General features: G+C 37.3%; 1 protein-coding gene and 1 non-coding gene across 2 annotated transcripts; one reads left to right on the forward strand and one right to left on the reverse strand.

Moving 5' to 3' along the window:
• Positions 1 to 10,319: 10,319 nt before the first annotated feature.
• On the reverse strand, positions 10,320 to 10,426 carry LOC145044458 (small nucleolar RNA R71). Its single transcript, XR_013681409.1, has one exon. It is a non-coding gene; the product is annotated as a small nucleolar RNA R71 (small nucleolar RNA).
• Positions 10,427 to 11,188: 762 nt separating this feature from the next.
• LOC145038335 (uncharacterized) lies at positions 11,189 to 11,956 on the forward strand. Its single transcript, XM_078986727.1, has one exon. The coding sequence runs from the start codon at positions 11,189 to 11,191 to the stop codon at positions 11,954 to 11,956; it is 768 nt and encodes a 255-aa protein (XP_078842853.1).
• Positions 11,957 to 17,579: the final 5,623 nt, after the last annotated feature.

Consider the following 17,579-nt stretch of genomic DNA (forward strand, 5'->3'; position numbering starts at 1 on the left):
AACAATATTTTAAAACAATTTGCCTTTTATTTACAAAACACAAAAATAAATACATAGACACTTACATAAACAAAATGAACAATACTACAAAGGGGTAGTTGTCTCTTTTTTTTTTAAATAATTTATTGGATTTGGAAAAGATGAAAGCACAATGCTTTTACAAAAATGCCATTCTTTAACGTATTTCGCGAGACGTCCTCCTAGCCTTGATTTAACACCTCAGGACATCCAAATGGATGATTTCAAGAGCATTAGCATTGAAACCTTCATAGAATGTCTTCGAACGGTGCCCATTGACTTTGAAAACTTGTCCCATCTTTTCACTTTAAATCTCCACCGATCCATGGTTAAAGGTCTTGATCACAACAAAAGGCCCTATCCATCTTGATCGCAACTTGCCTGAATATAACTTCAATCGTGAATGGTAGAGTAAAACCCTATGTCCCGGTTCGAAATGCTTCCGGGTGATGGACTTGTCATGGAAAAGCTTCATTTTCTCCTTGTAAATTCTCGAGTTTTCATAGGAAGCATTTCTTAATTCTTCTAAATCTTGGTGGTGAAGTTTCCTATGTATTCCCACCTCATCAACATTGAAATTGCATTGCTTGATCACCCAAAATGCACAGAGCTCGAATTCCACGGGAAGATGACATGGCTTTCCAAAAACCAACCTAAATGGAGACATGCCTATCGGGGTCTTGTAAGCGATCCGGTAGGCCCATAAGGCATCATCAAGCCTCAAACTCCAATCCTTTCTTTTCGGATTCCCTGTTTTCTCAAGGATGGACTTCACTTCCCGATTTGAAACCTCTGCTACACCGTTTGTTTGAGGGTGGTAGGCGGTACAGACGTGATGGGCTACATTATACTTCTTTAATAAAGCCTCGGTCGTCTTGTTGCAAAAATGTGTTCCTCTATCACTAAATAATGCCCTTGGAACACTAAATCTCACAAAAATATTAGACTTCAAAAACTCGATAACTGTTTTGGCATCATTCGATCTCGTGGCTTTGGTCTCAACCCATTAAGAAACATAGTCAACTGCGAGTAAGATGTTAAGACATCCCTATTTTCACGACCGAAAAATACCGATTTCGTTTATGCTTTTATAATAAAATCAGAGTAATCTTTCAAAGAAAAGTGTTGCAGAATTTGTTCCCAAAACAAAATATGATAAACATTTATCAAAGCATTTCTTAAATAAATGTATTTTCATTACATTACAAAACCCGGGATGTCATCGTCAATACAGATCAAAAGCATAAACAAAACATCATAGGCCACAAAACAAAATTGGCCTTAAAAAAATATAAGTCTTACAACATTCTATTTATTTTCTACTGGCCTATAAATTCATAATCCCTCGTCAGATCATCCAACTATGTTTTTGTCAATACAAGAAACTGAGTGGGCCAGGATGGGGAGTCTGGTCAGCATATAGGGTTTTCAACCCACTATAATTAGTTTATTATTTTTTTCATCAAATCATTAACACAATTACCCGTTCCCATTATCCTCACTTTACGTCCCTAAAGCGTCTATTCTAAGGGACCTAGCCTAAGGATTTTTCTTAGGGGTGAAAATACTTATTAGGGGATTCCTAAGAAATACATGTTAAATAAAGCAACCATTGAGGGGGAGGGGGGATAGAGTACATCTGGTGAACACTTAGTTCAAAAACATCTACAGGTTGCAAGCCTGGCTGTGTTCCACTGGACTGCCTAGAATAGTCTGTGGTCGTCATCTATACTCCGCTAGATGACTAGATCATCGTAAACATCGAGGCCTCTCATCATTTTACCACACATCAACTATTTCATCTACCCATGTTCTTCTCTACATATTTGTAGATATAAAATACATATAATGTCTAGATCTGAAAAAAAAAAAGGTTTAAATCTTTCATCCAACATAGATCACAAAGTATAAAATACATATACAGTTTAGATCTGAAAAGTATAGATCTGAGATGAGAAAGTGTAGATCTGAAGGAAAAAGTTTCAGATCTGAAAGAAAAAGTTTAGATCTGAAAGATAAAGTTCAGATCTGAAAAGAAAGAAGTATAGATCTTTCATCCAGCAAACATCTCAGGTAAACAGATAACATATATATACACATAGCATGTAATTTATATAAAATACTTCATATCTATGTTTAAGATGAAAGTGACTATACACTCACTTGATAAGGTGGTGATTCGGACAGCACTTCGTTCCCTTAAACAATCTTCTTTGATGAAACCGGGAGGTTTTCTAAAAACCAGGCTCTGCGCGGGCAAAGTTTCAAACCGAAAAACTCTTTTTCTCGGAGACTTTGGGCTCTCCGGGGCTTTCTTTTAGTGCTAGGAAGGTTCCCTAGGCTTCGGTGGTTTGGGATAGGCTATAGAGAGAGAGAGAGAGAGAGAGAGAGAGTAGAGAGAGAAATAATGAAGGAATTGGTGTGAAAAATGAGCTGCCCTCGCAACCCTTTTATAGTCGTGCGAGTCCTCGGTACGTTGGGCGTACCTCAGACCTATGCTGCGTGCAATGGGTCACGTGTTGGTTCCTCGGTGGTGCAACGTAATTTATCTTGAACCGCAGAAGGCTAGAATGTGGGGCGTGACTTCGATGTACGCAGGGTGTCGGATGCGAACACTGGGCGTGACTTCTTCATACGCGAGGCGCACTCGGACACGAGGGGTCCTACGGATACGTTGGGCGTACTCCTCACACCCAATTCGTGATTTTCCATTCCGACTTCAAAAAATCATAACTTTTGCATACGAGCTCCATTTTTGATGTTATTTATATCCATGTTTAGACGAGACCGTACTCTACAACTTTCATTTAGACGTCGTCAGGTAATTTTGACTCTATTTTTAAAAGATATATTTTTAACAGGCTGTGACAGGAAAATCTGTTAAAAATTCATAACTTCTTAATCTGATGTCCATTTCCTTCTATCTTTTTACCTTTGCACTACTATTAACGAGACCTTCGATTCTCGTTTAGGTTGTGTTGGCCAAAAATGGGTTGATCTAACATTCGAACTCCGAACTGTGTACTGTTGATTTAAAACTTAGAAAAATCATAACTTCCTCATACGACGTCAGATTTGAGCGTTCTTTTTATGCATGCTCTCGTTTTAACGAACACTATGACTTTCGTTTAGATCGCTAAGGCTAAAAATCACTCGATGATAAATTCACTATTTACGTCACGTAGTGTCGTGACGGTTTTGTCGTAAAACTTCGACAGATCATAACTTATTCGTTATAACTCGCATTTCAACATTATTTATATGTCCGGAATATTTGTCACGACCACTACAACTTTCTTCATAGATATTGGGTTTATCTAATATTTTATTTTTTATGCTTATTTTCATTCTTAATTTATTATATTATCATAATTAAGTATAAAGCACATAAATTCACATAATACTCAAATAATTCATTTTTATCACTTCAAAATGACCTAGACTATTACATCATCGTTAAAGTTTAGCCCAAAAATACGGGCTTTACAATTCTTTCCCCCTTAGGATGATTGCGTCTCAGAATCATGCATCGGCAAACAAATACATATAGCGGGTCATCATGTCACTCTCCATTTCCTAGGTGAGATTTGGCCCATTCGTATGTTTCCATCCCACAAGCACTAAGTCGACCATCTTGCGTCGCAACTCCTTTGTCTTACGGTCAACAATTGCTTCTGGTTCTTCAATTAGTCTCTTGTTTTCATCCATCCTTAACTTAGAAATTGGAATTATGTCGGAAACTTCTCCCATGAACTTCCTCAAATAACACACATGGAAAGTGTTATGAATACCATCTAGTTATTCTGGTAGTTCTAGCTTTAAGCTTGGTTCCCAGTTGTTTTGGCCGCGGGATTTTATGAGGTAACTTGATGATTTGAGGATTCTCAACCCGACAAGTTGGCCGGTCAGGAGAAAACCCTAATTTTAGTGTTTTGCACCCTATTAAAACACCTTAAGTCCCAGGTGTTGGCCTCATTTCCATCCTCCATAGTCCCTTAGCCTTATCTCGAAACACTAAACCCTTTTTAGTGTTGTGAGCCCTTTGAGAGTGTATTTTGGTGTGTTTGAAGACCTTGGAAGAAAGAGAAGCTTGGTGTTATGTGTTGATTCAAGTTGGAGCCTTTAAGATCTTGATTCTATGCATTATTTCCAACATATTTCTGGTATAAAGTTCTAACCTTTGTCAATATTTGATTAGATATCTTTTAGGGTTAGTTAAGATTCTTTTAGCCATGTTTGGGTTATTGGTGAAATTGAAGGTCATCCCAAGTGCTATATTTACAGATCTATGGTCCTATTTAGATCTTTTGGCATAAAGGTGCCAACTTTATGGTCTTACGAGCTCCATGCATGCATTAAATCCATCTTATGGCTTCTTTTGATCATTTGAGCCTCTTCTAATCATACTTGAGAGTAAAGTTGGAAACTTTACGTGTGTTTGCAGCCTTTATGGACCAGATCTGTGTTATGGGGCTTTGTGTTGGTGAATAAGTGATTATTGTTTAATACTTACCTTTTAAACTTAGGGTTTAGGTTCTATACCCATTAGGATGGTTCTTAAGGGTAAAATTGGAAACGTTCCCCTTCTAGTTGACATTTTGGTTTAGATTTGAGTGGTGGACCTTTTAGTTTTGAGATTGGTAACTTAATAGAGTAAGAGGTGTGGTTCTCGAAGAAACTCGATGAGTTCATTGGTGAACTCGGCAAGTTGGATCGACTTTCTTGATTCTGCTGATTAAAGGGGAAACTCGTCAAGTTGGATCGATGTTTCGCGATTCTGTTGAACAAAATGAGGAAACTCGACGAGTTGAGTCAACTCGGAACTTTGACTTTGACTAAGTGATTCTTTCTGTTTAGGAGTTGAGTAGAGTTGATTTCCGGGGTCGGGATTTATCCAATTATCATTCAGCATTCAAGGTGAGTTTCCTTACCAGGTTTAGCGGGTCGAAGGTACCAAGGCCGGCCCATGTTTATATTATGTTGTTAGTATGCTAGTTATCTTCGTGACTCTTGCATGTGCTGTGTTTATACGTTTTCTGGGTTAAGGCCCGATGCTGGGTGGGGCCCGATGGATATCTGTATGCTATATATCTCTGTGATTATTACATGTGTATGTGTTTATTTTGATATGTTTTATTGCATGTTGGGTGGGGCCTATTTTACCAAGCTTAGCTCAATGCCGAGTGAGGCTTGATGCTGGGTGGGGCCCGATGTCGGGCCGGGTCTGAAGTCGGGCGGGGCCCACTATTTTTTTTATTGTATGATTGGTATGTGGTATTTTGGAGGAACTCACTAAGATTTGTAGTTACTGTTTTCAGTTTATGTTTATGATACTTCTGGTCCAAGGGGAAGAGCTCGGGATGACTACATCGCACACACCATTGGGATTTTGTTATGATGTGTTACTCTGATTTATGACAAACTGATACACTGGTTTATTTCAAATGTTTGGATGATATGGAAAATTACTATTTTGTCTACAATTAAATTGAAAATTTTTGGGACCATATTTTTGGATGTTACAAACAACCTCAACAACAAAAGAAATGGAAGGTTGATCCGTGAAGATGGACACAAAAAGAAGTTGAGTTAGCAAAGGCATGGGTCGACATATGTGAAGATGTGTAACACCTCGTTTTCCGGTGTTAGTTTTTCTTCTAAATAATAAATAAATAAATAAATAATAAGAATAGAAATAATAATAATAATGATAATAATAATAATAATAATAATAATAATAATAATAATAATAATAATAATAATAATAATAAAGAAATGAGTTTGGAAGTTTAGTAGCTATTTTCTAAAGAGAAGGACTGAAATTGGCTGCTTTGAAACTTATTGGAGCAATAGAAATTGTTTTTAGGGTAAAAACTGTCATTAATACAAAGTTAAGGGTTGGACATGTAAAATTTAGATTTAACCATGAGACGGAGGTGTTTGAGACCTTGGGCTGCATTATTATTGCTTAAATACATAAGTAAACCCTTGTAGCCCAAGAAAGAAAGTAACGTGAGGTGTGTAAGTTTGTATGTGATGTGTCGTGTTTACCCTAGGCCGAGAAAAAGAAAGAAGCGGGAAAGAAGAAGGAAGGAGGGGTGGTGTCGGCTATGGTGATAGGAGGAAGAGGGATTGCATGGTGATGCGGATTGGTTTGAGTAAGTCTCATATTTCATTCAATTTCTTCTTTACTTTCTTTGGTGTTATGTGCAATTTTCGGAACAACCATCTGTCCCGAACATGCATACCTGGTTATGTAAAATAAAGGCCAAATTAGAGAAAACATACCACTGGATATAAAAGTTTTTGGAAATGTGTCTACTTTCCAGAGATATCTTATTCTAATGATTTGGAGTTATGGTTGAAACGTTATGGCCAAAACAATGAACATGGGTCAAAATGTCCAAAACCCTATAATTTTCTCTTTTAAGCAATGTACTTTGGAGTGTGGGATTGTAATTTTTATTGGAGTTTTTGACTCAATGGGTTGTCACTACTGTTAATGACTTGTTTCCTGAATATAAGCCACTTTGGGTTAGGTCTTAATGGGTTAAGGAACAAAATAACCCAAATTAACCAAAGCTGGAATTGTTGGAAAAATGAGTAATATGTCCCTATATTTGAAAGATCATATCTCGGTCATGGAAAACAATTTTTAATCGAAACCAGTGCAAAACATTTCATAATTGAGTTCTCTACACTTCATTAGTTTTTACAAAAATCCATAAATGCCTCTAGCTAGGGTAGAAACAACTATTTATCCAGACTGGCCCGTAATGAGCTGCTATGTGAGACAGTTTTGTAAAATTTGCCATAAATCTATATGGAGGTGTGTGAATACTAATTTTAAATCTAAGAACCTAATCTATTAGCGTGTGAAACAGTTTTAATTGAATAATATCAAGTTTAAGGTGGTGAAAACAGGTCCCGAACATACTCTAACTTTTATGTAGAAATCTGGAATTTTACTCGTTAGTATATTTGCTAAACTAAGGCAATTTACTAACTAAAATAAACTCTATTTGTTGTTATTAGGAAGTGTGAAGGGAAAACAGGTGTGAGTGGGTTTCGGATTGCTTGGGAGGTTGCATTGCGTTTGGAGGTGAGTTCCTCACTACACCATGTTGAGTTATATCTTCTTTACATTTAGCGCGTGTGTGCTATGTATTGTACTGTTTATGTGGGTATTACTAGGCGGGGTAGAGTCTAGTGGACCGTCTCACATATTGAGGATTATGCATGGTAAGACTCGACACATCCGAGTGGGGATCGAGTGTACCCAATGTGTCCCAAAGGCTCAACGGACTCGGCAAGGGGGATCAGGCATGCCCAATGTGTCCCAATGAGTTCGAGTACAGGGGATTGGGCTTAGCCAATGTGTTCCAAGGGTTCAATGTACTGAGCAAGGGGGATCGGGCCTAGCCAATGTGTTCCAATAGGAGTATGTCTGTTACTGATTTGTTCTTTGACATGCATGCGTGGTTATGTGTTTGATACCATTTGTATCCGTGTATAGGGGTAATGATTATATAATATGATACTGTGTATGTGTGGAATTCACTAAGCTTTGTGTTTAACCCTTTTCCCTTAAAAATACTATTTCAGGTATACAGGATGGTCAGGCATAATTGCAACACTGACTCGAGGCGGGTTTTTGGAATTGATATTGAATTGGTTATGTTTTCTTACATTTTAGAATTATAACTAATAATGTTTGGAAACTGATTTGATCAAGGAGTTTGGTATTTTATTTGTTTTGAATAAAATATATTAAAGGTATGATTTATGTTATTTTAAAAAGTTCAAATTTATTGGAAATTTTGAGATGTTACAAGATGGTGGCACGGGAAGGGGTCAAAATTCTGATCATTTTTGGTTACCTATCACAGAGCAATTTTGTAAGGGAATAGGTCGAAATCCAGATGATATTTGCATGTTTAGCCCTATATTTAGTATAGATTTTTATCATTTATTAGCTAATTAATTGCATATTGTGGACAAAAGGTACTTAATTATGTTTGAATTATATTCTCAGTCCAAAAGAAGTGCTCAGAAGCAAAACGAAGCAGGAGCAGCTATCGGGAAACTTTGGAGTGAACAAAAGAAGAAAGGACCAAAAACCACAAAGGACTCGGCGAGTCTGGCATTGACTCGACGAGTTCCCACAAAGATTCGCGAAGCAAAAGAGTCATTGCCTTGCCGTACACGGGGATTTAATGAGGGACTCGACGAGTCTGTCTTGGACTCGACGAGTCGAGTCGAATCTATAAAAGGAGCCTTCCAGATCGATACACGGGAATTCGGAGAACCCTAGAGAGAGGAGCTGCAATTCAGAACAAAGAGAGGCATATGGAGGAGTGAAGATCCAACCCAATTCCAATTTTGAAGGATAATTAAGGAATATTTCGATTTCTCTTAACTAGATTTAGTACCTAAACCATGTTTATGTTATTGAATTTCATTTTTGAGTTTTCTACTGCCTTAATCATGAGCTAAAGTTTTTAGCTTCTGTTTGGGTAAGACAATTTTGAGACTATGGTTTGATTAATGGTAGGATTAACTATAAATTGGTGATTTTGTTAAATTAAGCTTGTTAAAGATCCTTATGCATTAACCATAAATATTTTCTGTTTATAGGATGGCAATTAGGCTGCATGAACATCACTTTATTGTTTACCTCATGTGATTTATGTGAACACTTTATTATGTGCCTAGGATTAGCGAATGTGAAACTAGGATTAATTAGAGAATGAGTAAGTTATTGTGTGGGCTTGTTTGATAAACCAACAACAAGAGGCTAATTGAATTATTAATTTGATTAACCATTACAAGTCTTATTTAAACCGAATCAATAACCTAGAGAATTAATTAATTTAGTCAACTGGCCACTATTTAATTAGTTTATTTTCTAAGGATTAACGATAGCGAATGTGAATCTAATCACCTGATTGTTAGACAATAAAAGGTTAATCAATTGCACTATTACCATTAAATCAACCATAGGATCAATTGAGTCGAACTTGAACAGAAGTCCCTTTAGATATTGAATTTAGTTGGTCTTTGCTTGCTTAATTGCTAGTTAGTTATTTAGTTTAACTGTTAGCAAGTTTTTAGTCTTGTAAAACTAGAGAAAACCCCTCTTTTATTATTTGTTATTTTGTTTTTTAAGATAATTTTAGTAATTAGTTTAATTGCTATTCCCTGAGTTCGATACCCTACTTACTAGATCTATACCACCAATTGACAGGTCCACTGCCTTTTGTGTGATTAATTTACAATTTAGAAGTAGGAATAAAACTAGTTGGTTTAACACATATCAAGTTTTTGGCACCGTTGCCGGGGAACGGTTAAAAAATTAACATTAATTTCTAGTTTTATCAATCATTTGTGTGAGATTTATCTTGCACAAAGTTATGTCTTAGGTAATTTAGTTAGTAGGATAATTTTGATAGTTTTCTGTTTTAGAAGATTAGTTAGTAATTTTTCTGTTTTTCCTCTGAACTCGCCGAGTGCAATCGAAGCGACTCGGCGAGTCCATCGTTGTTTCATAGTTTTGTCTTTTATTTTATTTTTTGTTCTTTTTACACGTTTTTTTCTTGTTTTGTTTGCAGTCATTACATGACCAGAGGATCCAACATACCCCTGGTTCCTCCATATGAAGACCCAGAATCCGCTTTAAGGAAAACAAAGGCAAGGAGGTTGAAACCTCTAATACACCAAAGAAATCACCTTTCAAGAACTTGAAAACGGTTTTTTGGGAAGAAAAAGAACAAGAAGGCAGGAAAGACCAGCAGTCAAAAGAGCGAAGAAAGCAAGTTAGCGAATATTGAAGATAATCCAAAAGAGGCCGAATTCAAATACGACTACAAATCCGAATACGATGAAGAAAAAGACTTTAAAGGCGAACTAGCTAACCCCATAGCTAACATCGATGAAGTTCCCATGGGAGAATGGAAGAAGAGAATGCGTGATGATACCGGCCTGGGACTTGTGCAACCTACAATTCTCGTAACTGCCACCTTTGAGCTTAAAGGTCAAATACTTGCTCAACTAAAGGAGATCCCCTTCTACAGAAAAGATCAAAAAGATGTCTATAAACACTTGGATGAGGTTAACGATGCAGCTGATTATTTTAATGTTCCAATGTGCCTCGCAAAACCCAGTTGCTTCGTATGCTTCCAGTTACATTCAAGCGTGCTGCAAAGGATTGGCTCAAATCATTACCTCCAGGATCTATTACTACATGGTCTAAAATGAAGGAAGACTTCATTAATCAATTTTATCCTCCCTCAAAGATAGCCAAATTGAAGAAAGTCATTGCCAACTTCGAACAAAAAGTTGGAGAATCCTTATACGAGGCGTGGGAGAGATACAAGGGCTTACTAAGTAATTGCCCACATCACAATATTAATAGCCAACAAGAAGTATCCCTTTTCTATGATGGTGTAAATTTGACTACAATGCAGCTTCTCGACTCGCCATGACCACTCAAAAGAAGCCACCCCCATTGATAAAGGAATTAATTGAGGAATTCTCTAAACACTCTAGAGAATATCATAATCCAAGGAATGAAGTATGTCGGGGGTGGTGAACACTGTCAACGATAGCATGGCCGCAATGATGGCTAAACTAGAGAGTTTAGATCGAAGAATGACTAAGATGGACCAATCCATCCACGCTATCCGGTAGGATGTGAGAATTGTAGAGGACCTCACCTCACTAAAGATTATGATTTGGAAGATAATGAAAACCAGAAGGCACAAGTTTGTTATTCAAGTGGTGATAGATTTGATGAAAATTGGCGGCAACCCAAGAAAGAATGGCTCCTGTATGATGAGTAAGAAAGGAAAAGGAGGAGAAATACAAGCAAAAAGAAAGGGGTTTCTATTAAAAAGAGGTACCGGTTATGGAAAAGAGAGTTGATTTGGAGGAGATGCTAACAAGGTTTGTAGTTGCGTCCGAGAAGAGGCACAATGATACTGACATTGAATTGAAGGAGCAACGAATAATGCTTAAGGATCATCAAGTTATGATGAAAGATCAACAAATTTTGCTTAGGAATTAGCAAGCCTCCATTCATAACATTGAAAAATAGATAGATCAACTTGCACAACAAATCAATCAAAGAACAATTGGTGAACTTCCTAGCAATACTGAACAAAATCCAAAAATGGCGCAATCAAATGTGATAACCACTAATTCTGACCAAAATTTCACTCCTCGGACTTCTTTTCAGAGGAAACCCAATAAGGTGCAAACAAAAGAGACAATTGAATGGAAATCGAGCAAACCCAACTCGACTCTCCGAGTCGGTAACATAGACTCGACGAGTCCGATGGCTGATGAGAAAAAATATTCTCTTTTAAAACCTTACAGCCCCCCTTTGCCATTTCCGATCCGATCCATACCAAATGAGCAGAATCAACGGTATAGAAGATTTATGGAGCAAGTGAGGACCCTCCACGTGAACATTCCATTTGTTGAAATGATACTTCAAAAACCTAAGTATGCAACTTTGCTTAAGAGCCTCTTTACTACTAGACAAAATATGGAAGAAGTTGCTGAAGTATTGCCGAATGAACTGCCAGAAAAGAAGGGTGATCCGGGAAGCATAATTGTGCCTTGCGAATTTGGGAACATCATGAATACACGACCATTGACCGATTCGGGGTCAAGTATTAACATTATGCCATATTCTTTCGCACAAAAGTTAAACCTCTCAATTCCAAAACCTATTCACATGAAGATCCACTTGGCCGACAAGACAATAATACATCCACTGGGAGTGTGTGAAGATCTTCTTATTAAAGTTGATAAGTTGGTATTTCCAGTTGACTTCATAATTTTGGATATAGAGGAGGATCATAAAGTATCAATCATCCATGGGCGACCATTTTTGAATACCGCTTGTGCTTTGGTAGATATGAATCTACGCTAACATTAAGAGTGGGGGATGAATCGGTAGTTTTTGAAGCTGAGCAAAAAGATAGGCAAGAAGGGTCGAGAGAAGAAAAGGTTTCGTCACTAGATATGGATGATGAATTCTTAGAAAAGGAGCTTGCATATTTGCAAGAAAGCGATCCAAATAAATTCTTGATATCTTTGGAGGATACTTCTGATACCAAGGGAGAGTTGGAGGAGATAGAGAGGTTGATCAAGGAAGCTGATTATCAAGAAAGCACAAAAAGTGTTCAAAATTCACCAACTCGCTGAGTTGTACCTTCTGACTCAACGAGTACATTCGAAAAATTTAATTATGGTGCAATTTTTACTTTGCAACCCATTAGTACCCTTACTGAATCAGATGTGCAACTTTTACCTGATCACTTTGAGAACCTTTTTGAGGAAGATGAGGATATTGAAGATGTTATCAATATTGGGAATGCACATTTGGGATTTCTTGAAGCAATCATGGGAGGTGATGAGGTTGTCAGAGAGAAGGAAAAGGGAAGTCCAAAAGATGAAAGAGATCCAAAAGCTTGTAATAATGATAACCACCACTTTTTAATTAAATCACCAATGCTAGAAGAATTTTTGACCAAAAGAAAAAGAACCAAGCCTCGTGCCGTTGTCTCTACTATGTTCGAAGTGTTAACTTTCACAACACTGGATCCTTTAATGAACAAAAAGACAAGCAAGGAAGGAATGGGGAGGAACAAGCATGGTAAAAGAGTGAAGCGTAAAGCTGAAGAGAGTGCTGCGAAAAAGAGAATGGAAGACTTGAGGAAGGCTTATAACAGGAAAATCCATCTTTACAAGACAAAATACAAAGTACAAAGGTTGAAGAAGGAGAGCCTCATGGAGGAAGCAGCAGCAATGTAAGCAAGATGGAGTCCAGGTAACGACTCCTAAAAAAGAAGCTCTTAGCGGGAGGCAACCCATCAAAAGAGTTTGTTTTTCTTTTCTTTCTTCATTTTAGTTTTCGTTTTTTTGGTTTTATTTAGGATTTTCCTATTTCAATCTTCATTTTTATCCATAAATGAATCCTTGAGGGTAATTAAGGCCTAAGTGTGGGGTTGTGTGAAATTTTTAGAAAAAGAAGTGTTTTACACATATTAATAGACTCGGCGAGTCTACACGCAGACTCGATGAGTCCTTACGCAGAGATGGATATAATTTGCGACATGAATTGCCAAGCCCATACCCTGACTCGACGAGTCAGTTCGATTTACTGAAAAAAAATACATTTCTATAAAATTAGGGTTTTTAACCTAATTGTAAAACATTTTCACTTCAACCGGCCACCACGCCCTTACTCGACTTGCCAATTTTTTTTTTCTCAAGCATCATCATATCTTCTTTGATTTTTTTTAAAGGTATGAATTTCTTTTGTTATTAATCTTCATAACTTCGAATTCTGCAGAATAGTGGACCAATCTTGGTTGCAACTCCGATTTTGACTACAATAGATTTATAGGGTTTTTAACTTTTGTCTAATTAGGATGTTATAAATGGAATTGGTTGTTTATTTATATTTAGTATGCATTCCGAGACAAATGCCTGGAAGAAATTATGAGTTTTGATGGATGATTTGTCCAGATTCGGTATTGCGACTCGAGCAGTTTATACGACTCGCCGAGTTTGTTCATAGACTTGACGAGTCGGCCCCTGAGGCAGTCCCAAAAATTTAATTTTAACGTTTACGTGTTTTCTGGTTTGTATGTCTTTACTATTGTGCAGAAAATGTTTCCAAGATGTGGACAAAGTTCTAGGGGTAACCAAGGCGACCATCCTTGGTTAAATTTTCCAAGAATTGAGTCGGAATCTACAATGAAAAGATAGAAGAAGAAGAAAGTTGAAATTAAGAAAAAGGAGGTTTGTGTCCCAAATGCAATTGATTAGGAATGGCTGGGGAGAGTCCGTTATGAAGAGGAGTTGGCCCCGTACCTTGTCAAGGAATACATGCATGATGGGGTATCTATTATATGTGATGGTTGGAGCCGGTTATTACGCATTCAAGAGCTGGTTTTCAAGGAGCTATGTTGGAAATTCTTCTCAAATATCAGCTTTCGCGGAGGTAACGACTACTATAACCCGGGAGTGGTTACTTTTTGCCTTGGTGGTGAATTTCGTCAGTGCGATATGGTGGAACTAGCTTGCAGACTTGGTATTTATGACCAACAATTGGTCACCACGATAGATTTTGGCACTTTTCTTGAGCAATGTCACAAGGAGTTCCCGGAGGGTGTGGTAGGTTCCACTTGGTGGAATACCATTGCTAACAAGGTGTATATTACCAAATCCGCTCAAGAGGGGAGTATTAGATCACCCACCCATAGATTGATTCACCGCCTTATTGCAAATACAATAAACATGTGGAAAGATGATGACAAGGTTCCTAACCTTGATGTTTTCTACTTGTGGAGTAGCATTACCCCAAACATTTTCTACAATCTTCCCTACTGCATGGCATCTTACTTAGCTGACGGGGTGGTGAAGGATCGCAAAACTGCAAAGATAAATGGCGGGATGTTTGTGACCCGCCTAGCCAAATCATATGGGTTGATAGAATGGGGAGCATAGAACTTGATGACAATGCTCCCGACCCCTCCCTTTAATCTTATTCTTTTTCGAAGGGCTAGAATTATTGATGATTACGGAGGGGGGGCACTATGCTATTCCGCATGATGGTGCCGTGATCGGAATCGAGGAGCCGGGAAAGAGAGTAAGGCCGAGACACGGGCAAGGACATCCCAATCCACTGGTCATTCAGGTGGAAGATGATATACCCCCGGAGTGGTTTAATGTAGAAGGGAGACAATATCAAGATGATTTGGTAAGGGGCGTAAAATTTTCCAACCGATCCTTCGTCCAAATTTTTAATCGCTTCAACTTCCAACATGTGGACGGGGGCCAATTTCCTTATATACCAACTTGGGAGGAGAGGATGAATGCACGCAGAAGTGATGCTGATGGAAGTGGAGTTAGAGAGGAAGATGCAGAAGAAGACACAGAAGATGAAGATTGAATTTTTATTCTTTTATATGTTTGGTTGTTTTAAGACAATTTCTATTTATTTGCTTGGTGTGTTTAAACTTTTATGCAGTATTTGAATTATTTTGCTTGATTTCATATTTGTTTTGGTTCTTTTCAGAATTTGAGTTAGGGAATGCTTGCAAGGGGTCTAGAGGATGAGAGAAAAATGAAGAGTCAAGTCTTGGCGAGAGAGGGTGAAGTATTGACTCTAAGTATCGAGTCCGGTTATAAAGAGGTTAAGGAGTGAATAATTACTGAAGAACATAAGAATTTATTTTTGAAGTATACAGCGATGGACTTGTCGAGTGCATTTACCAGACTCGACGAGTTCCAGTATGATTTCACGATTTCTGACTTTTCATGCTAGTACTCGGCGACTCACCTATTGGACTCGACGAGTCGTTCATCTTTACATCTCTAAAGTTGTTGATTTGATGATATTTTGTACACCACTTGACTGCATTTTCTTTGAGATCAATTCCCAAGAATTTTCGAGAATCTTTCCTGTATATTTAGAGCTAACCACATGAGATATGACACCCAAAGACATGGATGAGTTGTTTGCGTGTCTAAATTCGGCTGAAGATGGAGCTCAAAAGAAGGAAATCAGCCTCACAACTACTATCTCAGGGGAGTTTATTGCATTTCCCTTTTTATCGTTCTTTTCATGCATAGTATGCAATGGGCACATTGCATAAATTAAGTGTGGGATAGGGGGTTGGTTACATTAGTTAAAATTCTAAAATTTTAAAATTGCTAGGGCTAACTTAGAAAATTTTGGTAAAAGATATTAGGAATCATGCTAGTATTATGTTTGATGATTCTTTGAAGACCCAAATGTTTAGTTGGGCCTATACACGTTCTAATGAATTTGTGGCCCCCTTTATTCTAGTGAAATCATGGGACAAAAACACAACCTCGCTTAGTTTGAGGGATGCAATATGTTTAGCATCGTGTACCAGAAATGTATCCAGGAAAATTATTATCTTTAACCAATAAAGGTTGAAGTTGAAAGCCCCTTCTTAAGCATGTAGGTTTTGAGTGAGAAAAAAAGTGAGTTACATGTGAAAAAAAAAGAGAGAATTACAATAAAAATTTGTTAGAATTTTTGGAGCTATCAAGATTTAAGTATGAAGATCAAAGATCAAAATCCCAAAAGTTCAAAAGTTAAAGATACTGAAAAATCAAAAGATGGTGAAAAATCAAAGAAGTAAAGAATTCCAAAAGAGCTCCATAGTGGTATCGAAAAAAGTTGTAATTTTTTCTAGATTATGTATGCTTGGGTTGCTCAACCAAAAGTACCTTGAGGTTAGGAGGTTTTCTATGGATGGATTCAGAGGGATGCATAAAATGAGTGTTGTGAAAAAGAAGTGGGTGAATGTTTATGAGGATTGTGAGTATTTAGGATGAGGGGGTCCTTAGGAAAAATGTAGACACAAATGCATGTGTTGCGGTCTTGGCATAATGGCTGGGTTCGATTGGGATTGTTTTATGTGATGCTAGTATGTTTAAAATTCAGTTTTGCTTGGGGGCAAGCAAAAGTCAAGTGTGGGGTATTTTGATATTTGCATGTTTAGCCCTATATTTAGTATAGATTTTTATCATTTATTAGCTAATTAATTGCATATTATGGACAAAAGGTACTTAATTATGTTTGAATTATATTTTCAGTCTAAAAGAAGTGCTCATAAGCAAAAGGAAGCAAGAGCAGCTATCGGGAAACTTTGGAGTGAACAAAAGAAGAAAGGACCAAAAACCACAAAGGACTCGGCAAGTCTGGCATTGAGTCGACGAGTTCCCACGAAGATTCGCGAAGCAGAAGAGTCCTTGCCTTATTATACATGGGGATTTAATGAGGGACTCGACGAGTCGAGTCGAATCTATAAAACGGGCCTTCCAGATCGATACACTGGAATTCGGAGAACCCTATAGAGAGGAGCTGCGATTCAGAATGAAGATAGGCATCTGGAGGAGTGAAGATCCAACCCAATTCCAATTTTGAAGGATAATTAAGGCATAATTTGATTTCTCTTAACTAGATTTAGTACCTAAACCATGTTTATGTTATTGAATTTTGTTTTTGAGTTTTCTACTACCTTAATCATGAGCTAAACTTTTTAGCTTCTGTTTGGGTAAGACAATTTTGAGACTGTGGTTTAATTAATGGTAGGATTAACTTTAAATTGGTGATTTTGTTAAATTAAGCTTGTTAAAGATCCTTATGCATTAACCATAACTATTTTCTGTTAATAGGATGGCAATTAGGCTGCATGAACATCTCTTAATTGTTTACCTCATGTGATTTATGTGAACACTTTATTATGTGCCTAGGATTAGCGAATGTGAAACTAGGATTAATTAGAGAATGAGTAAGTTAACGTGTGAGCTTGTTTGATAAACCAACAACAAGAGGCTAATTGAATTATTAATTTGATTAACCATTACAAGTCTTATTTAACCCGAATCAATAACCTAGAGAATTAATTAATTTGGACAACTGGCCACTGATTGAATTAGTTTATTTTCTAAGGATTAGCGATAGCGAATATGAATCTAATCACCTGAATCGGTATCCAATAAAAGGT

The sequence above is a fragment of the Lactuca saligna genome, chromosome 4 (assembly GCF_052625555.1).
Source record: "Lactuca saligna cultivar CGN05327 chromosome 4, ASM5262555v1, whole genome shotgun sequence".
In the NCBI taxonomy this organism is placed as follows: Eukaryota; Viridiplantae; Streptophyta; class Magnoliopsida; order Asterales; family Asteraceae; genus Lactuca; species Lactuca saligna.